The 24,522-nt window shown below is 44.6% G+C and overlaps 1 protein-coding gene across 2 annotated transcripts in view; it reads right to left on the reverse strand.

Moving 5' to 3' along the window:
* Nucleotides 1-1,169: 1,169 nt before the first annotated feature.
* Nucleotides 1,170-24,522, reverse strand: part of ATCAY (ATCAY kinesin light chain interacting caytaxin) — a 32,400-nt gene continuing 9,047 nt past the window's right edge. Inside the window, exons 3-13 of one of the 2 annotated variants that reach the window (XM_081846364.1) lie at nt 22,314-22,372; nt 19,867-20,091; nt 19,029-19,214; nt 16,886-16,988; nt 14,894-15,025; nt 12,040-12,126; nt 10,041-10,139; nt 7,828-7,863; nt 7,662-7,697; nt 3,875-3,907; nt 1,170-3,109 (exon numbers count right to left, since the gene is read on the reverse strand). In XM_081846364.1, coding sequence (XP_081702490.1) covers nt 3,100-3,109; nt 3,875-3,907; nt 7,662-7,697; nt 7,828-7,863; nt 10,041-10,139; nt 12,040-12,126; nt 14,894-15,025; nt 16,886-16,988; nt 19,029-19,214; nt 19,867-20,091; nt 22,314-22,372 — 1,006 coding nt within the window. In that variant the 3' untranslated portion in view covers nt 1,170-3,099. The remainder of the gene's footprint in view (nt 3,110-3,874; nt 3,908-7,661; nt 7,698-7,827; nt 7,864-10,040; nt 10,140-12,039; nt 12,127-14,893; nt 15,026-16,885; nt 16,989-19,028; nt 19,215-19,866; nt 20,092-22,313; nt 22,373-24,522) is intronic. The other variant, XM_081846365.1, reaches the window with a different exon arrangement.

Consider the following 24,522-nt stretch of genomic DNA (forward strand, 5'->3'; position numbering starts at 1 on the left):
GGTAAGCCATAGTGAAGCCGATGGAGAAATAAAAGCTGTAAAAGCCACTGATAGATCATCCTTAGAGATTTCAGATATAGGTTTGGTTCAGTAAGTTTAACCATTACAGACCATGATAAAATAAAAAAAATTCCTTCCAGTAGCACCTTAAAGACCAACTATGTTAGTTCTTGGTATGAGCTTTCGTGTGCATGCACACTTCTTCAGATACACTGAAAGAGAAGTCACCAGACCCTTCTATATAGTGAGAAGGTGGGGAGGGGTATTACTCGGAAGGGTGGTGGGATTATTACCAAACTTAAAACCATGGAGAGACCTGGTCTGAACAAAGACATTGGATTCTTATCTCATTATACATGACAAAGCCATTTCTCACCTTCTCACCCCTTGCTTTTTCCTGTAAGACCTATTGCAGTCGTTAAGAGTCGTCAACAGGCTCATCACAGCTATCTGCCAATCACCCAATCCCACCACCCTTCTGAGTAATACCCCTCCCCACCTTCTCACTATATAGAAGGGTCTGGTGACTTCTGTTTCAGTGTATCGTGTGCATGCACACGAAAGCTCATACCAAGAACTAACTTAGTTGGTCTTTAAGGTGCTACTGGAAGGATTTTTTTTTTTACTATGGCAGACCAACACGGCTACCTATCTGTAACTGAGACCATGATAGTCTTGAGACCATTTCCCCAAACCACGCTCGTTTCACTTTGTGGGTGGAGACACATTTCCTCCTCTTTAGCAGTAACCCAGGGACAGGGGAACACTTGACCCTCCAGATGATGTCAGACTGCAAGTCCCAACAGCTTTAGCCAACTTGGGCAATGGTCAAGGATGATGGGGTATGTAGTCCCAACATCTGCAGTGCCACAGATCCCTGCTTTAAAATCAAGCAGTCCCATATTCTTCCCTCTGGTGCCCACGATCACAAGGCAAACACGTCCTTTTAAAACCAAGCATAGATAAACCGGCAAAGATATCACAAAGAATTGTCACCCCATTTGTTTCCAGAGAAGGATGTGCAAATCTGTGGTCTTGAAGGAGTCTTTTTGGAGACTGCCAATACGTTCCACGTTTCTCTTTGTAGAATAGTGGAAGTGCATGTAAACACTCCTCAATGCAGTTCCCAGCATATCCTGATATACGCGTATCAGCTGTCATGTTTTCTCCCCCTCCCTCCCGGCTTAAAATGCACTTTCAAAAAATCCAGTTGAGATTATTTCATATCCAAACTGATAGATGTCTTTGCAGCTCTCTTTGCTTTTGTAAATGTTCCGTCCACAAAAGAGAGAGAGAGAAGTTTTTAGAAATGATTGCGAACCATACATTTCCCAGATGTTTGATCATTTGCAGTTGTGAACACATCTGCTCGTAAGGTGACCCCATAGGGCTCTATGGGGTAAGGGTTCTACTTCCATTGTCAGTAGAGAGGTATGATTGAAGTGTTCAGGAACTCACGCACTCTGCTATGCAAAGAAGACATTCCCAAAGCTTCCGCAGATAGGGCTAGATTCCTTTCTTTTGCAAACGAAACAGACCAGTCCTTTAAAGCCATTGTTGAAGATCGATCCCCATTACGTCGCAAGCTCTCCTGCCTACTTGTTCAGGGTGAGGTGTTACGTATCAAATGAGAAGAAAAACGGGCAAGCCAGCTGTCCCACGCTCCTCTGCAGACACACGAAAGCAAAGGATGCCTTCTGTTACGCTGGCATTTTGAAGACTCCCCGGGAAATCAAGCTTGCACATGTAATTTTGCCACTGCTGCCCTCTGGTGTGGAACTGTATGGACAACCAAAACAGCAACTATCTGAATGTGGACTCCAGGGTTTTCTGTTCTTCTTGGATCGAAATGACTGGATCACATTTTAAGTGCATAGATTAAATCTAAGTGTGTGCATGGGTGTGCATGCATCACCTTTTCCCCTGATCCCAAGATTTTGTTTGAGTGAATTGCCTTCCTGTCCTGCAACGTCAGGATCGTGTGATTCTAAGCACAGAGACCTGGGTTCAAATTTCTACTCAGCTGTGATCTTTCAACCTACCCTAAACGTCTTGCAGGGTTTTGCTGTCGTTTTTCTAGGATAAAATGGGAGCCACTCCCATGTTCATTAGGGCGGAAGATGGGTATACATACATATGTGGCTTTAGGAAAAAGTGCTTTTAAGTCATGTTGCGTATTTATTTTCCTGTTCTAAATGTGTGCACTTTCTAATCTGACCATCTGACTCAAGATCTCCCTTCTCCTTGCTTGAGGAGATATGGACTGTGTTTTCATGTGCTTGCATCTTGCCTCACATGTTTGGAGGCAGAATTCGGGGGGAGGCGATTGACCAGTGTTCTGAAACTGACTAAAACCGTTCAGATCCCACCACCATGTGAGTATATTTGCATCTTTACACTGACTAGTGTATGAATGGGCATTGTTACAACACTGGTGATATCTGGCACCCAACAGTCAGGGACAGACCCATTCAGGAGAGAGGATGCAAAAAATAAAAAATGATCTGTACATCATTTCCCGTGTGAGACTTCACCATGAGCTCAAGTGGTAAAAAAAAAAATAGTGCCAAGGGTGCATTTGGGAAACGGATGAGGCAAAAAAAACCCAGGTAGGTGCTCTGTATCTATACTGGAACAGGCATGCAGAAACTTCATTCAGAAGGGGACAAAAGTTTGCTTTCGCGGTTCTTCCTGACCCAATGAATGCACAGAGCAACAGTTTCCTTTCAGATGCGTCCGGCAAGGAATTCAGAATGGATGTGTGCTTTTCCATCCCGATGTCGCTATGCTGACCCGCAGCAACCAAACGGAGGAGGCTTTCGATGTATAAACCGGAGTTCTCCATTTTAGGCTGGATTTTGTAATATCCTGACGTTGTTGCTTTTTAAAGATGGAAGGTGCTTGCATCTCTCAGAGCCTTTGCTGGAAAGTTCGTTCTTGTGTGCAATGGAATACCTTTTAGGCAAAGACAGAAAGGCTGATTCCTTGGTTGGATGGAACTGAGGATGGTCGTGTGGTCTTAACACCAGGAAGGTCATTTTACAACGGGAAATGCATCGGTCTGGGTCGTTCTTTAGGTCTATGTGGTCTTGCCTTGATTCAGGACATGCTAAATGGTGGAAGGAGAGAGAAGAAGAAGAGTTTGGATTGGATATCCCGCTTTATCACTACCCGAAGGAGTCTCAAAGCAGCTAACAATCTCCCTTCCCTTCCTCCCCCACAACAAACACTCTGTGAGGTGAGTGGGGCTAAGAGACTTCAGAGAAGTGTGACTGGCCCAAGGTCACCCAGCAGCTGCAGGTGGAGGAGCGGGGAAGCGAACCCAGTTCACCAGATTACGAGTCCACTGCTCTTAACCACTACACCACACAGGCCCAGTGAATACTTAAGAGACTGCTGATTGTCAGTTATCAAGGGTCCCTCTAGACTGGTGTTTTATTGTGGGTGTATAGGTAAAAGGTGAAGAACCCCTGGACGGTTAAGTCCAGTCAAAGGCGACTATGGGGTTGCGGCGCTCATCTCGCTTTCAGGCCGAGGGAGCCAGCGTTTGACCACAGACAGCTTTCTGGATCATGTGGCCAGCAGGACGAAACCGCTTGTGGCGCAACGGGACACCGTGATGGAAACCAGAGCGCACGGAAATGGCGTTTACCTTCCCGCCACAGGGGTACCTATTTATCTACTTGCACTGGTGTGCTTTCGAACTGCTAAGTTGGCAGGAGCTGGGGCAGAGCAACGGGAGCTCACCCCGTCGTGGGGATTCGAACTGCCGACCTTATGATCGGCAAGCCCAAGAGGCTCAGGGGTTTAGGTAAACGGTAGGTAACTAAATTCTGAATGTGATTAAAAATAAATAAATAAAACAAACCCACACCTTGTTTCCTGATCCTCTGCTGGCAGTGTAGGCCTGTTTGGGAAGACAGACAAAATAGTAAATAAATTTAGAAAACGGTGTATGCTTGTTAAACCTCGTAGTTCTGCATCTACGGGACTTGTCCCTGCATCTGCGGGACTTGACATCTTTCCGCAGGGCCTGCAAGACAGAGCTGTTCCACCAAGCCTTCGGCCAGGGCACAGCCTGACTCCCTCCTTTGGCAATCCTCACAGAACTCTAGCCCAATGGTTGCCATTAATCTGATTGGAATTAATTTTATAATGAAATGATTTTATAATGTTTTATCATTTTACTGGTGTTAGCCGCTCTGAGCCCGGCATCGGCTGGGGAGGGCGGGATATAAATAACATTTATTATTATTATTATTATTATTATTATTATTATTATTATTATTATTATTATCTGAAGAGGCAGAATATTACAAGTGGATTAGTAAACCTGTTCTAGGGGACTCTTAATGGGTTGAGTTGATTTAAAATAAGGAATGTCTGCAGTATCTCTCAAGAAGAAATATATTATTATTATTTTTAAAAAAATGCACTGGGGATGTAAGAGCATCAATTTCTGTTCTGTCCCATATTTGTTGCATGCAGCCCTGGCTCCATTCTGATGCAGTTCATCTTCTGGCAAAAACTATCCAACATTCATCCTATACCCATTGAAATTAAAGGTTGCGACTAATTAAGATCCATTGAAATTAAAGGTTGCGACTAATTAAGATGCATTCATTTCAGGGGTCTGCTCCAGTGCCAGGTTTACGTATAAGCTAAACAAGCTATAGCTTAGGGCCCCACTCTTTCGCCCCCCCCCCAAATTAAATAAAAAAACCCCCTGGGTGTACATTTCCAAAATACAGTGGTGCCTCGCATGACGAAATTAATCCGTTCTGCGAGTCTCTTCGTCTAGCAGTTTTTTCGTCTTGCGAAGCAAGCCCATTGACGGCTTGACGGATTAGCGCTATTAGCGGCTTAGCGGTTTATCGGCTTAGCGGATCAGCTGATAAGCGGCTTAGCGGCTTAGAAAAAGGGGGGAAAGGGGGGGGGAAAATCGCAGGAACTCGCAAGACATTTTCGTCTTGCGAAGCAAGCCCATAGGGAAATTCGTTTTGCGAAGCGCCTCCAAAGCGGAAAACCCTTAAGTCTAGTGGGTTTTCTGTCTTGCGAGGCATTTGTCTTGCGGGGAACCACTGTATAAGATAAAAAACAAATATAATAAAACCTACATACAGCAACAGTGTTTGGTGTTGTGTAGGCTCCTAGGATGTAAGTCATGGGCCCCGCCTGCGAGCCTGCTCCCTAAAATATCACTCGTTCGCTCATTTCTATATATAGGGTGCCTTCATTCTGCATGGACTGCTTGCATGACAACGTGTGCAAATGGCTTGAGATACCTATTAGGTCCATAAATGACCGTCTAGCATATATTCAACACAAAAAAGCGGCAATTTGTTGTTGGCGCCTGGACATATAAAGGGCCCCATTACCTTCAGTAGCTTAGGGCCTCATCAAACCAAAATCCGGCCCTGGTCTGCTCTAAGTAGAATTTAGTTAGATTATGCCCTATATGAATTGTTGTCCTGCTGTCTGCTCTGGCTGAATTTTACATAATTACTTATGTAATCAGTACATTATTCCACACCTTTCATTTCAACACAAAGGAAATTCCATGCAAATTATGCAATGCAGTTATGTACAGTTTGCAGACTGAAAACTGCAACAATGAACACCAATCATATCTGCTGTATTGAGTGGGGTGGTTTGTTCCCCCCCAGAAAGCCCTATTCTGAGATCCTGTGAAAGATCCCGTGAAAATTTTTGATTTTAGGAAAGTTTGCTGCCATAAAAGACAACTGAGAACACCCATTATAGTGAACAGCAGCTGAAAACACTGGGGAACATTTCCCCCCCACCCCATTTTCTGTTGCATGAGATTTTTCAACTGTTCTTATATGTTCTTTCAATGCCGATTTCAAATCTGAAATCAATTTTTGTGTACATGCTATAGTTATCTTTCGATTTCCGACTTTTGCCGATATGTCATATTTACACTGGAGATAAGTGGACACTGACAAGTTGATCTACCCTAACCACATGTTTTGCAAACTTAATTTTTCTTTATTTTTATAGTTTTGCAACCTAAATATTTGTATTTTTCAGATCGGACCATGACTTCTTCAAGCAGATATATAAAGGTGCCGCTACCCAAATGCTCCGTGTATGAAAATTCACTTATCCAAACAACAGAAAATTGGTACCCAAACCTAGCTATACACACCACAGTTTCAGATATCCAGATTTCCAAACAGATCTGCAGATAGCACTGCAAATAAATAAGCAGCCTTAAACAAGTCTTAATATTTTTGTGTTTTGCTAGTCTGTGGCAGCCATTTCACCAGAAACCATGGAGCGGGGGGATCGGACAAAGAAGAGAGCATTTTCCCCCCTTCCTTGTTTGCCTTTTGCAAGGTTTCAGAGTGTTTTTCTGGATTCCCCCCCCCCCCCCGTCACTTGGAGGGTAAAATTGGGGGGTAAAACTCTGTGGTCAGGAATGCATTAGAAATTTCCCCTTAAGACTCTTTGAAGAAAAACTACAGTCAGTCGTGGGCTGGATTCAAGATAGGAACAGCGGAAGAAAAACGATAAAGTAATTCCATTAGACAGATTTCTGTCATAGATAAGAGTCTGATATATTAAAGGGTTTGAACACTGTGCAGGGAAGTCAGTACACAAAACAATGTAAGCATTCAATTTAAAGTTACCATATTTTTTGCTCTATAAGACTCCCTTTTTCCCTCCTAAAAAGTAAGGGGAAATGTGTGTGCGTCTTATGGAGCGAGTGCAGGCTGCGCAGCTATCCCAGAAGCCAGAACAGCAAGAGGGATTGCTGCTTTCACTGCGCAGCGATCCCTCTTGCTGTTCTGGTTTCTGAGATTCAGAATATTTTTTCCCCTTGTTTTCCTCCTCCAAAAACTAGGTGCGTCTTGTGGTCTGGTGCGTCTTATAGAGCGAAAAATACAGTGGGTGAATCTATCAATTTTGGTTTCTCTCCGTTTTTCATGTTTCCAATCTAAAGTTCATTTCACTTCATTTCCACATTACTTTGTGTCAGGGGCGCCGACTTATAAAAAATATTGGGGGGGGCGGGGGCCCATACCGACTTATAAAAAATATTGGGGGGGCCCAAGACCTCCAAACCGCTGCTGCTGGGGGAACGAAAGGGGCGAGCCCCGGGCTGCCCCGACCTTAAGTGAACCTGTGAGGGCCCGCCCTTTGCGGCAGCCGATTGGCTGCCGCCGTGGGCGGTGAATATTAATGAGCTAGGGGGAATCCCCGCTTCTCGCAGGGCTGACGCCAGCCCCGCGAGATTGTTGATGGGTCGAGAGCCCGCAACCCCACCCCCTCTCTAGATCGGGAGTGGCTTTGTTTTAACTCATTACTGAATGTATTTTAAAAGGTAACTATCGTCAAACAAGGAAAATAAAAAATACCAACATAATTTTGTGATTTTACAAAGCATAATATAACTAATAATTTTCTTAAATTATTGGGGGGGCGGAGCCCCCTCAGGCCCCATGGAGTCGGCGCCTATGCTTTGTGTGTATGTGTGTTTAAAAAATGAATTCTCCTGAAAATTCATCAGTATTTTAGGGGGTGGGGGTGGGAATCCTAATAGACATGTCTGTATGCAATTTTGCCTAATATACAGAGTTTTGCAAACCATTTTCCCCTGATATAATGCATCCGCAATAACATGGAAAGAGACTTACCTCTCTCTCACAGTTGTGTCCTGTTTCTCTTCTGCCCTGTTAGGGATAAAATGCATTTTGAAATAGCCGGTTTTGCCTGAAGGAACAATGTAAAATGACAATATACCCTGGGCAACTGTGTGATAATGGCCTCTTCCCTAGCATACACGAAAAGGGAAAAACCTACCTTTCTTTTCTCGCTCTGTTCCGCTCTTCTTCAAACCTGAAACAAAGTGTTTAGAACTGTGAAAAAACCATGGTTCACAACCGGCTTAAAACCAACCATAGGAACAAATTCCCAATAAGCGACAAATTGCAAATGAACATACTGCCAACGAAACAAAGCTGTTGGAGACATAAGAAACCTGCGATCTGAGTTTGTCGCAACCAACGCTTTTCCTGTCCTGCTTCATTTCGGTTTGTTTGAAGTACTACGTTATCTGCCACGCTGTCCACTGTTTAATGTGACGTAAAGGTAGAGGGACGCGGGTGGCGCTATGCGTAAAACCTCAGCGCCTAGGACTTGCCGATCGCATGGTCGGCGGTTCGAATCCCCGCAACGGGGTGCGCTCCCGTTGCTCGGTCCCAGCGCCTGCCAACCTAGCAGTTCAAAAGCACCTCCGGGTGCAAGTAGATAAATAGGGACCGCTTACCAGTGGGAAGGTAAATGGCGTTCCTTGTGCTGCGCTGGCTCGCCAGATGCAGCTTGTCACGCTGGCCACGTGAGCCGGAAGTGTCTGCGGACAGCGCTGGCTCCCGGCCTATAGAGTGAGATGAGCGCACAACCCTAGAGTCTGGCAAGACTGGCCCGTACAGGCAGGGGTACCTTTACCTTTACCTTTACCTTTAAAGGTAAAGGGACCCCTGACCATTAGGTCCAGTCGTGGCCGACTCTGGGGTTGCAGGGCTCATCTCACTTTACTGGCCGAGGGAGCCGGCGTACAGCTTCTGGGTCATGTGGCCAGCAGGTTTAAGCCGCTTCTGGCAAACCAGAGCAGCGCACGGAAACGCTGTTTACCTTCCCGCCGGAGCAGTACCTATTTATCTACTTGCACTTTGACGTGCTTTCGAACTGCTAGGTTGGCAGGAGCAGGGACTGAGCAACTGGAGCTCACCCCATCGCGGCGATCTGAACCGCCGACCTTCTGATCGGCAAGTCCTAGGCTCTGTGGTTTAACCCACAGTGCCACCCGTGTCTCTTACATAACTTAAATTCATTCCAATGTAAAGCAAAGGACAAAACAACATGCGTTGACTGGTTTCTGTTCCTAATCACGGATGAGCATGGGAACTGCTTCTGCTAGCTTTTCCATTTTTGGTTGGAATTCTCTGACCTTGCACACTGGATGAAATACAATTGCCTCTGGTCTATTTTTTGTGAATCTTGCAACGTGTTTTTACTCTGCTAACTCTACGTTGGAGTTCTGCTTTGGATCAATAAGAGTAGAATTACATGTCACATACATGTCACATATGTGTCCAGGCCCCTCTTGGCCCCTCCAACCACCCTTCATTGTATATGAATCACTGATACTAGTTTGCCTGTCTTCCCAAGTGATGTGTAAGATTTTTCAGAGACACCGTTGATGGAATCTTCTGAGGAGTTGGAGATGGCGTTCTGTAAGTGGTCCATGTTTCACAAGCATACAGTAAGGTTGGTGGTACAATAGCCTTGTAAACAAGCATTTTGGTTTCCCTGAGAATGTCCCTGTCCTCAAACACTCTGCACTTCAATCGGGAGAAAGCCGCACTCGCAGAGCTCAGGCGATGCTGGATTTCAGCATCAATGTTGACCCTTGTGGAAAGATAACTGCCTAGGTAGGAGAAGTGATCGACATTTTCAAACGTTACACTATTGAGTTGGATTTGTGGCGCTGCAGAAGACTGGAAGAAGTTCAAAGACTATTTACAGAAACATTGCAAAATTAAGGAATGTTAGAGGGATGTTGGATGGCAGCTAAGTGGCTTTCAGCTGTAATGCTTAAGAGATAGAAATTAAGGATTTGAATTAAGTAAAAGATCTAATGGTGAGGACTTGCTGAACAAATAATTGTGAACTGGAATATAAGAAAGGGTGGTATGAGGAGGTCTAGAAAGTAAGGTAAAAGAAAATATGTAAATGGAATTTATACATGTTGGTGCGGCACTTTAGTTTTTGGGATGTTGAGCGACAGGCCCAGCTTTTCGTACTCAGAACGCAAGGGAGATATGCTAAGAGGAAGGCACGCTTGGAAAATCCACACCGTGATCCCAAACTCCCACCAGGGAACTAATATTATGGAAGACAATCTTACTCGGCTATGAGTGATTACCAAAGAAGAAGTAGTATATGAATCACAGAATAAAAGGAAAGAGAGTGCAGGAAAACAATGCTGTTTCAAGGTATCGCCCAATACTTACTGTAGGATACAGTCCGGAATCTGGACATGTTCCATGGGGATGCTCTGTGATAGTTCCTCCAAGGTATGAACGTACTGGATTTTATTGATGAATTTCACACTAGGAAAGAGTATTTCCACATATTAGGCACAGCTTCTCCGACAGCCACACATTTTGCTTTTTCTAAAATCTAGCTTAGTGTGTGTCAGGGACCGTACTGAAGAGGGCTGCACTGAGGGGGAACAGTGGGAGCCACCCTCTCCCCCTGATCCTGATTCTTCCCAGGAGCAGGAGGACAGTATAGATTTGGAGCAGCGGTTTGCAGAGGGGCATAGTTCAGAAGGCAGAAGCTAGGAAACACTGGATGGGGAACAGCTAGAAGAAACACTGGGAGAGAGAGAGAGTTAACAGATTCACAGTCTCTGGGCAGCATCCACCCTCCTTCTCCAAAGACACGGAGAGCTCAGAAAGTGTTAGAACTGAAAGTGCAGCGGGTACAAACTCAGATTACAAGACATAGGAGTGACATAGATTAATAGGAATGGATTGAGAGGGGGGAAGCGACCCTTAACTAGGATCACCGCCATTTCTAGAAGATGTGTTCTTTGTTCTTGCACTGTGATTATTAAAGATTCTAACTGGTAAGCCATTCTTTTCATTTGATCTTTTGTTTACTGCCACGGGGGCCACAGTGTGGCCTTTGCATGGTGTTGCAATTAACCCTGGACCCCCTTGAAAGTCAACCACTTGGGGTGGTGGCGTGAAACTGCTTTCATATAGAGAGTGAAGTTCAGAACGGGGGTCATTTGCAGGGAGAAGAAAAAAGGTCTGGTAAACCTTGTTCTAGAATTTCTGGAATGCAAATGTTATATTTAGCATCCAATGATACAGAACCATCCCCACCTGGTTGTAGCCAACGAAGCCCTACTCAGAGTAGACCCACTGAAATTAACGTCTTGTCCATCAATTTTCGTGGGTCTCATACTAGGGCTAACACTGAATCCAACCTATTATTATGATCATCGGGCTGACTCAAATGTTAATCCTACTCAGAGTAGAGCCATTGATGGACATGACCAACTATGGTCCATTAATTTCAATGGGTCTACTCTTTAGTAAAAATAGTTGACTGCAACCCATTATTATGTTATTCCTCTTAGTATTCTATCCTGATGGCTTCCCCCATTTATCTTCACAAAACAGGTTAGTGTGAGAAATTGTGACTACATAGAGTTTGAAGTTGGGGTTCTCTCGGTCCGTCTCTGATTCATTAAGCTACCATGCTACCTTGGTTTGAAAGGTTGTACATGTGGGTCGTGGGTTTGAGCCCCATGTTGGGCAAAATATTCCTGCATTGGACTAGATGACCCTCACGGTCCCTTCCAACTCTGCAATTCTGCGAAAGAGGTCATCATGCGAAAATTCACTTATCCAAACGTGAGGAATTAGTAACTAAACATCACTATACACACTGCAGATTCAGATATCCAAATGGCCAGACCTGTATGTGATGCTGTAAATAAATAAGCAGACTTAAACAAGTCTTTTTGGGTTTTGCTGGTCTGCTGAAACCATTTTGCCAGAAACTCCTGGGAGGAACAGGGAGAGAGAGGGAAAATAAGAGAGCATTTCTCCCTTGTTTGCCCTTTACAAGGTTCCAGAGGGTTTCCTAGGGTTTGCCCAGGTTTTCCATCATTTTGGGGTCAAAATTCCACGGTCGGGAACGCATTAGAAATTTCCTCATAAGAATCAATGGAAATCGTTGACTTGTTATGTGAACGCTCGCCTGACGAACCATTTGCCTTATATTTGGATAGCAGGACCTGCATCCATCATGCTGGGACTTCTCTTAGCGGTCTTTGGAGCATGAGGGGTGGGCTAAATTTAGAGAAAGATGTTTTGGACTACAACTCCCATCGTGCTGGCTGGGGCTTGATGGAAGTTGTAGTCTAAACCACCCAGAGAGGCGTCAGACATGTTTAACCGGCTTCAAGGCAGCTATCCTCTCGGCTGCTCATACCTGATGAACGGCCTCGATATAGCCAGGACCGTTCGAATGAACCACGACGGGTGAACGATTATCAGCGCTTTCAGGTTTTTCCGCAACCTGTGATAAAAAACAGAAGGCAGGGAGGTGTAAGAACAGATATGAGCAGTTGCCTTTGGTCGTGCATTAGTTCTGCGCCAGATACAAACCTTCATACCCAAACACAATATCAATTTAATTTCTCCTCTCCCTCAGATTCTGGAAGCTTTCTATTTTACTGTGTAAAAATGAGGGTTTTTTTTTTTAAAAAAAAGCTAGTGAATCTGTATGCCAGATGTTGTTGGACTCCATCTCCCATCAGCCCCTGCCAGTATGATCAATGGTCAGGAATGATGGGACTTGGAGTCCAACAACATTGGTGACCCTTGCCATATATCTATATATAGGTAAAGGTAAAGGGACCCCAGACCATTAGGTCCAGTCGTGGCCGACTCTGGGGTTGCGGCGCTCATCTCGCTTTATTGGCTGAGGGAGCCGGCGTACAGCTTCCGGGTCATGTGGCCAGCAGGACTAAGCCGCTTCTGTCAAACCAGAGCAGCGCACGGAAACGCCGTTTACTTTCCCGCCGGAGTGGTACCTATTTATCTACTTGCACTTTGACGTGCTTTCAAACTGCTAGGTGGGCAGGAGCAGGGACCGAGCAACGGGAGCTCACCCTATCGCGGTGGTTCGAACCTCCGACCTTCTGATCGGCAAGACCTAGGCTCGGTGGTTTAACCCACAGTGCCACCCACATCCCATCTATCTATCTCTAAATCTATCTATCTATCATCTATATCTATCTATCATCTATCTATCTATCTATCTATCTATCTATCTATCTATCTATCTAATCTATCTATCTATCATCTATCTATCTATCTATCTATCTATCTATCTATCTATCTATCTATCTATCTATCTATCTATCTCTATCATCTATCTATCTATCTATCTATCTATCTATCTATCTATCTATCTATCTATCTATCTATCATCTATCTACCTATCTATCATCTATCTATCTATCTATCTATCTATCTATCTATCTATCTATCTATCTATCATCTATCATATTTTTTGCTCCATAAGATGCACTTTTCCCCTCCTAAAAAGTAAGGGGAAATGTGTGTGCGTCTTATGGAGCGAATGCAGGGGGGAGGCAGGCAGGAAAAGTCCCTTCTCCCTCCTCGTAGAAAAGCCTGCAGGAACTGCACGCTCCTTAAAGGGAGCAGCTCCTGTGGGCTTTTCTACGAGGAGGTGGGGGTATTGCGCAGCTCCTGTGGGCTTTTCTACGAGGAGGTGGGGGTATTGCCATAGCTGCCCGCAGCCTCTCCTGGCCAGAGAGGTTGCACGGGGCCAAAGAGGAAGCCAAGACAGCGAGAGGGATCCATCCCGCTCGCAGTCTTGGCTTCTTTGCTCTTGGGGCTGGGGGGGGGGGGTAAACCCGGGCTTCCCCCGGCAGCCCCGCGAAGCTCTGGGAGAAGCAGACAGGCTTCTCAAGATTTTTTTTCTTGATTTCCAAATATGTATGTATATGTATACACACACACACAATTTCTCTTGCATATCTTTGCAAGTAATATTTGAACCCTTCCAATAAGTTTTAAATCAGGGTTTCCCAAACTTGGTCTCCAGCTGTTTTTGCACTACAAATCCCATCACCCCTGACTACTTTTTTTTTAAAAAAAACCAATTTTTATTAAATTTTCCACTTTAACAAGCCAATCAAATCACATTAAATATTCCAAATTAGACATATGCATATCAAATAATCCAAATATTCAGCCAAATTATACTTTTTTTTAATAGGACTTTCTATGCTTCAAATTCGGAGGGTTCTGATCATCTCATATCTCTACTGCCATCACCCCTGACTACTAGTCCAGCTAGCTAGAGATAATGTAGTCCCAAAACAGCTGGAAACCTAAGTTTGGAAAACATTTTTAAATAATAGTTGTGATTTCCCCTCCCCTCAATTTTACTGTTTTATCTTTTTTTTAACCCTCAGACTTATTTATTAGACTTCAGCAAGGAGGCCATACATTGTAAAACCTAGAAAAAACACATCAAAAATTTGAAGATAAAATTAAAATTAAAATAAACCAATATTAATGAAACTTAAGCCAAAACATAAACCAGTGGACAGGGCAAAAGTTGGAGCGACAATTTGTTTAAATCAAAGTGCATAAATGATTACATGCGAGAAATCCTACTGTCTTCAGTAGGAATGGTTTCAAATTTCTAAGGCAAGAAGTAAAACTAGGTCACTAATAATAATAATAATAATAATAATAATAATAATAATAATAATAATACAGTGCTACCTCAGGTTAAGTACTTAATCCGTTCCGAAGGTCTGTTCTTAACCTGAAACTGTTCTTAACCTGAAGCACCACTTTAGCTAATGGGGCCTCCTGCTGACGGAGCACGATTTCTGTTCTCATCCTGAAGCAAAGTTCTTAACCTGAAGCACTGTTTCTGGGTTAGGGGAGTCTGTAACCTGAAGCATATGTAACCTGAAGCGTATGTAACCTGAGGTACCACTGTATTTATTTATACCCCACCCATCTGGCTGGTTTTCCACTCAGGACAGTGGAAGACTCTGGTAAAGAGTTTACAGCTGCATAAGGGGTTGGGAATCTTGAATCTGCAAATATTATTAGACTTCAGTTCTTACAATATATGTGTTTGAAGGTTTGTTTGGTGTGTTTTTATACAGACTAGTGGTGTATAAAATTTATGAAATAAATAAATTGACGCACGCACAAACACATGTATGTAAACGGTCATCCTCATCCCCTGTAAAACGTGGCCCATTGTCATGGACTCAATCCACAAACCTCACCTTCTGTCAATCATTTGGTAGCATTTTTTCAACCAGCCGATCCCTGGCATTCTCCGGCGTGGCGTGGCACCGTTCATGTACACAATCATATAATCCTCTGCCACTAGCAACTCCAAGCTGCTTATCACATACCTGTTGGAAAACCAGAAGCAGATAACTAATAATAATAATAATAATAATAATAATAATAATAATAATAATAATAATTTATACCCCGCCCATCTGGCTGGGCTTCCCCAGCCACTCTGGGCAGCTTCCAGCAAAATATTAAAATACAATGATTCATCAAATATTAAAAGCTTCCCTAAACAGGGCTTCCTTCAGATGTCTTCTAAAAGTCAGATATTTATTTCTTTGACATCTGGTGGGAGGGCGTTCCACAGGGCGGGTGCCACCACCGAGAAGGCCCTCTGCCCGGTTCCCTGGAACTTGGCTTCTCGCAGGGAGGGAACCACCAGAAGGCCCTCGGAGCTGGACCTCGGTGTCCGGGCTGGACGATGGGGGTGGAGATGCTCCTTCAGGTATAAAGGACCAAGGCCATTTAGCACTTTAAAGGTCAACACCAACACTTTGAATTGTGCTCGGAAACGTCCTGGGAGCCAATGTAGGTTTTTCAGGACCGGTGTTATATGGTCACAGCGGCCACTCCCAGTCACCAGTCTAGCTGCCGCATTCTGGATTAGTTGTAGTTTCCGGGTCACCTTCAAAGGTAGCCCCACGTAGAGCGCATGGCAGTAGTCCAAGCAGGAGATAACCAGAGCATGCACCACTCTGGCGAGACAGTCTGCGGGCAGAAGGGGTCTCAGCCCGTGTGCCAGATGGAGCTGGTAGACACCCGCCCTGGACACAGAACTGACTTGCACCTCCATGGACAGCTGTGAGTCCAAAATGACCCCCAGGCTGTGCACCTGGTCCTTCAGGGGCGCAGTTACCCCATTCAGGACCAGGGCGTCCTCCATTTGTGTGTACATACATGAAGACACAGATAATGCATTTGGTAAGGGGTACATAGGCTGATCCATGGACCACGATGCTCAGCACAAAGGATGAAAACACAGTTGCTCTAAATGGACTTGTTGTTTCTCTCTGAATTATGAAGATTATTATCTAACTTAGTGGTTAGGGGAGAGGTGACAGCAGAGACAGAAAAATAAATAAAGGATGTTGAAAAGGATGTTTAAAATAACATTTGTAAAAACAAACAAAACCCAGAAGCTTTTCTTTTGGGAATTCTACGGACAGAACTAACCAAACTGCATAGAAACTTATTAATGTATACCACTACAGCGGCAAGAATGTTACTCGCTCCAAAATGGAAAGAAACAGAAGCCCCAGCAAAGGAGGAATGGATATAAAAACTTACGGAATAAGGAGAAATGGCGAAACTTACCAGAAAAAATAAGACACCGAGATAGCAAACTTTTTATAAAAGAATGGAAATGGCTTACTGAATATTTGCAGATCAATTGTAAACAGATGAAAACATTGGCAGGGTTATTGTAAAAATAACCTGCAGTTTTATGAGAGTGTATATTTAAAGTAGATGCATAAATGAGTAAATTGAGTTAATTTGGAGATGCAGTAGACATTAAAAATTGATTTAAGGAACCGCAGAAAGAGGAGGAAGGAAGCCCTTGTTTCAAAATGTTAAATGATTTTAAAACTAGTGAAATGTATAAATTTGAAAAGGATGAATAATTTTTAATAAAAATAAAAATAATAATGTTGGGATGAGGATTGGTGAAATCGCCGGCTATAGCCAGGTGATGACTTTTGCAGAGTTTGGCCTTGTGGGGGCACAAGTGTTTCGAAGGAAATGGGGGCAGTTTCCAAAATGCCCCCCAGCACTGCCACCCTTCCCGATTTTAACAAATCCATCACCACCCGGACGTGGCCAAGCAAAGGAGGTGCAAGGGAAATTAATCCAAATGGAGCTTAAAAGCAACTTTCCCCTCCTCGGTTCCAAGCAGAAGGCAAGAAAAAGTCACTCACAGGAAAAGGTTCTCCATAATGTAATGATAATCTGGTAGGCTGCTGTCCGGTAGGTAGCAGGCAGCAAAGACGATGATGGCGTTCAGTCCTTCCCCGTAATAACCTGAGAGAGAAACAGACAGGAAACAAATAACAATAATACAGTGGTACCTCAGGTTAGGGACGCGGGTGGCGCTGTGGGTTAAACCACAGAGCCTTGGACTTGCTGATCAGAAGGTTGGCGGTTCGAATCCCCGCAATGACGGGGTGAGCTCCCGTTGCTCGGTCCCTGCTCCTGCCAAACTAGCAGTTTGAAAGCACGTCAAAGTGCAAGTAGATAAATAGGTACCGCTCCGGCGGGAAGGTAGACGGCGTTTCCGTGCGCTGCTCTGGTTCGCCAGAAGCGGCTTAGTCCTGCTGGCCACATGACCCGGAAGCTGGACGCCGGCTCCCTCGGCCAGTAAAGCGAGATGAGCGCCGCAACCCCAGAGTCGGCCACGACTGGACCTAGTGGTCAGGGGTCCCATTACCCTTTACTACCTCGGGTTAAGAACTTAATTTGTTCCAGAGGTCCGTCCTTAACCTGAAACTATTCTTAACCTGAAGCACCACTTTAGTTAATGGGGTCTCCTGCTGCCGCCGCTCCACCAGAGCACGATTTCTGTTCTCATCCTGAAGCAAAGTTCTTAACCCGAGGTAATATTTCTGGGTTAGCGGAGTCTGTAACCTGAAGCAAATGTAACCTGAGGTACCACTGTAATAATAATAATAATAATAATAATAATAATAATAATAATAATAACAATAATAATAATACAATTTATTTCTATCTCGCCGTCCCTGGCCGAGGCTGGGCTCAGAGCAGCTAACATCATAAAAACAACACAATATGCATAAAAACAGACATCAATTAATTAAAGTGGGTTGGGCAGCTGAGCTGGACGTGGAATGGGCTGGCAATAGGAGTTTGTTTTGTTTTTGTTTGTCCTGAGCATTTATATACCGCTTTGGGGGTATGCAACTTCCCAAAGCAGTTTACAAAACACGGTAACAGTCTGCGGGCAGGGAGGGTCTCATCCTGCATACCAGATGGAGCTGGTAGACAGCTGCCCTGGACACAGAATGGACCTGCTCCTCCATGGACAGCTGTGAGTCCAAAATGACTCCTAGGCTACACACCTGGTCCTTCAGGGGCACAGATACCCCATTCAGGACCAGGGAGTCCCCCACACCTGCTCACCCCTTGTTCTCCGAAAACAGTACAGTGGTACCTTGAGTTACAGACACTTCAGGCTAAAGACGCTTCAGGTTACAGACTCCGCTAACCCAGAATTAGTACCTCAGGTTAAGAACTTTGCTTCAGGATGAGAACAGAAATCGCGCGACGGCAGCGGGAGGCCCCATTAGCTAAAGTGGTACCTCAGGTTAAGAACAGTTTCAGGTTAAGAACAGACGAATTAAGTTCTTAACCTGAGGTACCACTGTACTTCTGTCTTGCCAGGGATCAACCTCAATCAGTTAACCGCCATCCATCCATCAAATCAGTATCTGGGCTGAGTTGGCTGCCGATGCTGCTTGCTTGGATACAGTGGTACCTCGGGTTACATCCGCTTCAGGTTACATACGTTTGAGGTTACAGACTCCCCTAACCTAGAAATAGTGCTTCAGTTTAAGAACTTTGCTTCAGGATGAGAACACAAATCATGGTCCGGCGGCAGCAGGAGGCCCCATTAGCTAAAGTGGTGCTTCAGGTTAAGAACAGTTTCAGGTTAAGTACGGACCTCCGGAACGAATTAAGTACTTAACCCGAGGTACCACTGTAAAATTATGGACTGGTCATTTCTTCGTCAGAGGGCAAATGGGCAAATTAAGCAGGGGATCAAATACTTCTGAGAACAGAAATTGTGCTCCGGCGAAGCGGCAGCAGCAAGAGGCCCCATTAGCTAAAGTGGTGCTTCTGGTTAAGAACAGTTTCAGGTTAAGTACGGACCTCTGGAACGGATTAAGTACTTAACCTGAGGTACCACTGTATTGCCAAATGCACATCTTAACTGACCCATTTGCACACCCAGCGACACAAATCCTCCCCCCGAATGCAATAATAATAATAATAATAATAATAATAATAATAATAATAAATGCAAGCCCCCCTTAGGCTCCTCACCTCCGTGTGTCACCACTTTCATGTACGGCTTGATCATCTGCAGGTCAATTCGGTGTTCTTGCTCCCCAATGATGACCGTTCTCCACAGGCGGCCGTTTGTGGCGCTGCCCCCTTCCACGGCTCCATCTCCAAATAAGTCCGCGCTGTCTCCCGGCATGTTTTTGGCTGTGGCCACAGGAGTGTCGTCTGAGGGGGGAATTCACAAAGACCATCGCTAGCAAGGCTCGATTGTACAGAAAGTGTTTGGGAGACGAGTATTAAGGGACATATAAATATATATATATATAAATATTGTCCACTAGCACCTTAAAGTTAAAGGGACCCCTGACCATTAGGTCCAGTCGTGACCCACTCTGGGGTTGCAGCGCTCATCTCGCTTTATTGGCCGAGGGAGCCGGCGTCCAGCTTCCGGGTCATGTGGCCAGCAGGACTAAGCCGCTTCTGGCGAACCAGAGCAGTGCACGGAAACGCTGTTTCCCTTCCCGCCGGAGCGGTACCTATTTATCTACTTGAACTTTGACATGCTTTCGAACTCCTAGGTTGGCAGGAGCAGGGACCGAGCAACGGGAGCTCACCCCATTGTGGGGATTCGAACCGCCGACCTTCTGATCGGCAAGTCCTAGGCTCTGTGGTTTAACCCACAGCGCTACCCACGTCCCTCTATTTTAGGACTATAGGGGGTACTAATAGGGTGGGTGATGTCCGTAGGTGATATTCCACCTATTTGCATGGGGGGGGGCAACTTTTTCAGCTCCTTCTTGCCCTCAGCTATCATCTCGAAGCCGTATGAAAATGCATAAAATATTGTGGAGGGTTTTTTAAATTCCCCTCTACTTACCCTCCCATTCCAGTTCGTTTCCATTCCCCAGGAACTCAAGAGAATCAGTCTCATCGGGGGTTTCGATGTCATCAACATTAATGTCCAGGTCGTCCGGCGTGTCCAGGAAATCATCTGACAGGAGAGAGCCTTCGCTCTGGTCCAGGGAAATGTTGATTTCTGGGGCGACGAGCGTCTTCCGCTTGTGATGAGCCCCGTTACTAAAATTTAACGTGTTCGGAGGAGCTGCGGATTTACATTTGGAAAGAGGGAAAAAGAGCCAGTTCAGAAGTGACTTGTACAGCAAATTACCATATTTTTCGCTCTATAAGACGCACCAGACCACAAGACGCACCTAGTTTTTGGAGGAGGAAAAAAAGAAAGAAAATATTCTGAATCTCAGAAGCCAGAACAGCAAGAGGGATCGCTGGGCAGCGAAAGCAGCAATCCCTCTTGCTGTTCTGGCTTCTGGGGTAGCTGCGCAGCCTGCATTCGCTCCATAAGACGCATACACATTTCCCCATACTTTTTAGGAGGGAAAAAGTGAGTCTTATAGACCAAAAAATACGGTAATGTCTTAACTGAGCTATTACAACCCCAAGGTCTCCTTCTTGGTCCACCACCTCCAATGCAGACCCCGGGAGCATGAAATTCATATTTCTTGCCCCTAAACTGCAATCAAAAATATAAAACATTATATTCTCCTTAAAAAAGGAAAAAGAAGAAGGAAAAATAATACCGAAAAAAGAAGAAAAAGGAATAAAGTGACTTCTAACTAACTAGGTTATTATGTTTATATCCTTGTAATTTTGCTTTCGGATTTTCTTCTGTTTTTGTGTTATTTGTTCGTTTTATTCAGTCCTTCTTTGCATGATGTTTAAGTATAAATAACAAGAAAGAAAGAAAGAAAGAAAGAAAGAAAGAAAGAAAGAAAGAAAAGAAATTCATATTTCTTGCCCCAATACGCATCAGTTCACGGGAGGCCCTATTAGCTAAAGAGGTACCTCAGGTTAAGAACGGTTTCAGGTTAAGAACAGACCTCTGGAATGAATTAAGTTCGTAACCAGAGGTACCACTGTAATAATAATAATTTATTATTTATACCCCGCCCATCTGGCCGGGTTTCCCCAGACACTCTGGGCAGTTCCCAACGGAATATTAAAAACATAATACAGCATTAAACATTGAAAACTTCCCTAAACAGGGCTGCCTTTAGATGTCTTCTAAAAGTCAGATATTTGTTTATTCCCTTGACATCTGGATGGGAGGGCGGGCGCCACTACCGAGAAGGCCCTCTGCCTGGTTCCCTGTAACTTGGCTTCTTACAATGAGGGAACCACCAGAAGGCCCTCGGCGCTGGACCTCAGTGTCCAGGCAGAACAATGGGGGTGGAGACGCTCCTTCAGGTCTACTGGACCGAGGCTGTTTAGGGCTTTAAAGGTCAGCACCAACACTTTGAATTGTGCTCGGAAACGTACTGGGAGCCAATGTAGGTCTTTCAAGACCGGTGTTATATGGTCTCGGCAGCCACTCCCAGTCCCCAGTCTAGCTGCTGCATTCTGGATTAGTTGCAGTTTCCGGGTCACCTTCAAAGGTAGCCCCACATCGAGTGCATTGCAGTAGTCCAAGCAAGAGACAACGAGAGTATGGACCACTCTGGTGAGACAGTCTGCAGGAAGGGAGGGTCTCATCCTGCATACCAGATGAAGCTGGTAGACAGCCACCCTGGACACAGAATTGACCTGCGCCTCCATGGACAGCTGTGAGTCCAAAATGACCCCAGGCTGCGCACCTGGTCCTTCAGGGGCACAGTTGCCCCATTCAGGACCAGGGCGTCCCCCACACCTGCCTGCCTCCTGTCCCCCAAAACAGTACTTGTCAGGATTCAACCTCAATCTGTTAGCCACCATCCATCCTCCAACCACCTCCAGACACTATCTAGCACACCATCTGTCTCTCCAAGAGCCTTTGGTGTTTGTGTGTTGACTTGTGGTCCTCCAGCCTCTGAATCGCTATCCTGTGCTCTTGTGCTCAAAATTCCAGCACTGCCCAGGGTTGGGCTGGATGACCCTTAGGACCCCTTCAACTCTGCAGTTCTCTGCCACCCCCATTTAAGTTTCCGTCCATTTTATCATCTACTGTATTTTTTGCTCTGTAAGACTCACTTTTTCCCTCCTAAAAAGTAAGGGGAAATGTGTGTGCGTCTTATGGAGCGAATGCAGGCTGCGCAGCTATCCCAGAAGCCAGAACAGCAAGAGGGATTGCTGCTTTCACTGTGCAGCGATCGCTCTTGCTGTTCTGGCTTCTGAGATTCAGAATATTTTTTTTCTTGTTTTCCTCCTCCAAAAACTAGGTGCATCTTGTGGTCTGGTGCGTCTTATAGAGCGAAAAATACGGTATATCTCATTTGTTCCAATGTGTTGTGTTGGGAGAGAAAGCAGTAGGGCCCCACTTGAACCCGTACTTACAGAGGGCATCTTCAGCTGGGCTTCCCAGTGACTCCATACCTGCCTCTTCTGGGAGAGGTCTATAGGTTGGAAGATGGGGGAAGAAGAGAGAGAGAGAAGTTTAAAAAGTATTTCCAGGTCAGTCTTATGCTTTCTTTTCTTTTTCAATTAACAAATGGTTGTGAACACCAGATAACACAGAGATATTTCCTTTCAGCTGGTGTCCAGTGCCCTTTTCTGAAATTATTATTATTTTTATCTGCAAATTTTACAAAGAAAAAGAAGGGGGTGGAGAGAATCAAAGACAATAAACAGTATATAATTATTAATAGTAACAACCCTCCCCATCATCGGTGCACCTTACAGCCATATTTCAAAAAGTAAAAATCTGGACACAAAGTTGTTGAACCTTTTTTTGCAAAATCTTAAAATAAAGGAAGAAGTTTGTGAGCTATTTTTAATGAATTTTGCCAAAACTGACACTTCTGACATGGGCTGCCGTACGTCCAGATTTTCCCGGACATTTCAGCGATTTTCGCCCAGACACCGTTTACAACAAGGGCAGAAAGCTGGCTATGTATCGGAAATCCCAGACATATCTCACAGATACAGTAAATACAAAACTGATGAGCTCCTATCATTCCTAACCATTGGTCATGCTGGCTTCAGGGGCTGATGAGAGTTGAGAATTCAACAACATTTGGAGTCTAAAGGGTTAAAAAAAACCCCATATACAGACATGGAAGAAAATGAACACAAACTCGAAATTGTTCAAGGTTTTATGCCCAAAGCAAACTTAATTCACATTTTTGGGCAATTCTGGGGGGGAAACTAATTCAGCGAAGTTTGTTAACCAAACGAGTTCTGAACACTGGAGATATTTAAAAGATGAAGCCCAAACGATTCCAAATCTCTACCGGTCAGGAGGGTGGAGAAATCACCCCCCACCCAGCCCTCATAGAGTTAAAGCCACAAAGGGCAGCACCTAACCTGCCCTTTTTTCGCCGGGCCTCAGCATAAGGCTGGCAGAAGCAAAATAAATGATGCAATTACGTGGATTACTGCATAATCCCACCCTCCCCTTCCTAAACCAGTGGCTGTGTGTTACGAAATATGCTTGTTTCAAAGGTACATTTCATTTTAAAACAAAACAGCAATTTTCCTTGTACCCCCATCTCTGCAATAACGGAGAAGGGCAAGCACAAGATGAGAAATTATAAGCACACAGGCAGGTTATTTAGAGGGGCAAATTTGACCTCTACGCTTTTAGCATCCAAGCTGCAGCGGCATCAATAAACGCATCTGTCTTGGCTCTGCACAGTATAGGGAAGGGGGAGATTAAGGCTATAAATGGATGCAGAGGATGAAAAGAGATGCTTCTTCGTTTACCTTACCTCCTAGACAAGTGCAGCTCTTGACTGAAATAATTCCCAATTTCCAGTCTCAAAAGCTTCGCCTTTCGGCCTGTGCTTATACCTATTCTCCCTCTCCTCCCCTCTCTTCTCCTCTGGACTTTCTTGAATCGAACCAGCTGATCATGTGTCACCATTTCAGGCTGCGCCGATCATATGATGCTTCCCTCTCGGCTGCTGTTATGCTTCCTGCCTCCTCTAATCTTGCCGGCACAGCGGCCTACTGAGCATGCTCCCTGCATCCCAGCATCCGCGAGCATCACTCAGGCTTGGTAATAGAGCCGGCATCTCTCAGGCAGCCAAGAAAGACACTTAACCTGCTTTTGGGGTGGGATCTTTCTACATCTGTATGCCTCTGCACATCTCCTTTGCATCTGGTGGGGGCCAGGGGCCGGAAACGTCCTCTCTCTCTCTCTCTCTTTTTTATAAGATATTTATTAAAGTTTTCGAAAATAATACAATGTAGAAGAAAAAGAAGAAAAAAGAAAAAAAGAAAAAGAAAAATGCAAAAATAAAAACAATTAAAAACACATAGAAATTCCATTACATATTTTCTTTTGACTTATTTTCCAGACCTCCTCATACCTCCCTTTTTTGTATTCCAGTTCAAATTGTTAGTTCAGCAAATCCTCACCATTAATTTTTACTTATTTCTAAACCTTTTTTTTCATATTCTCTTAAGCATTACAGCTGGAAACCACTTAATTTCTGTCCAACATCATTCTAACATTCATTAATTTTACAATATTTCTGTAAATAGTCTTTAAATTTCTTCCAGTCTTCTTCCACCGACTCTTTTCCCTGGTCTCGGAAACGTC

Source organism: Podarcis erhardii (assembly GCF_964252035.2).
Source record: "Podarcis erhardii genome assembly, chromosome: 18".
Taxonomy (NCBI): Eukaryota; Metazoa; Chordata; class Lepidosauria; order Squamata; family Lacertidae; genus Podarcis; species Podarcis erhardii.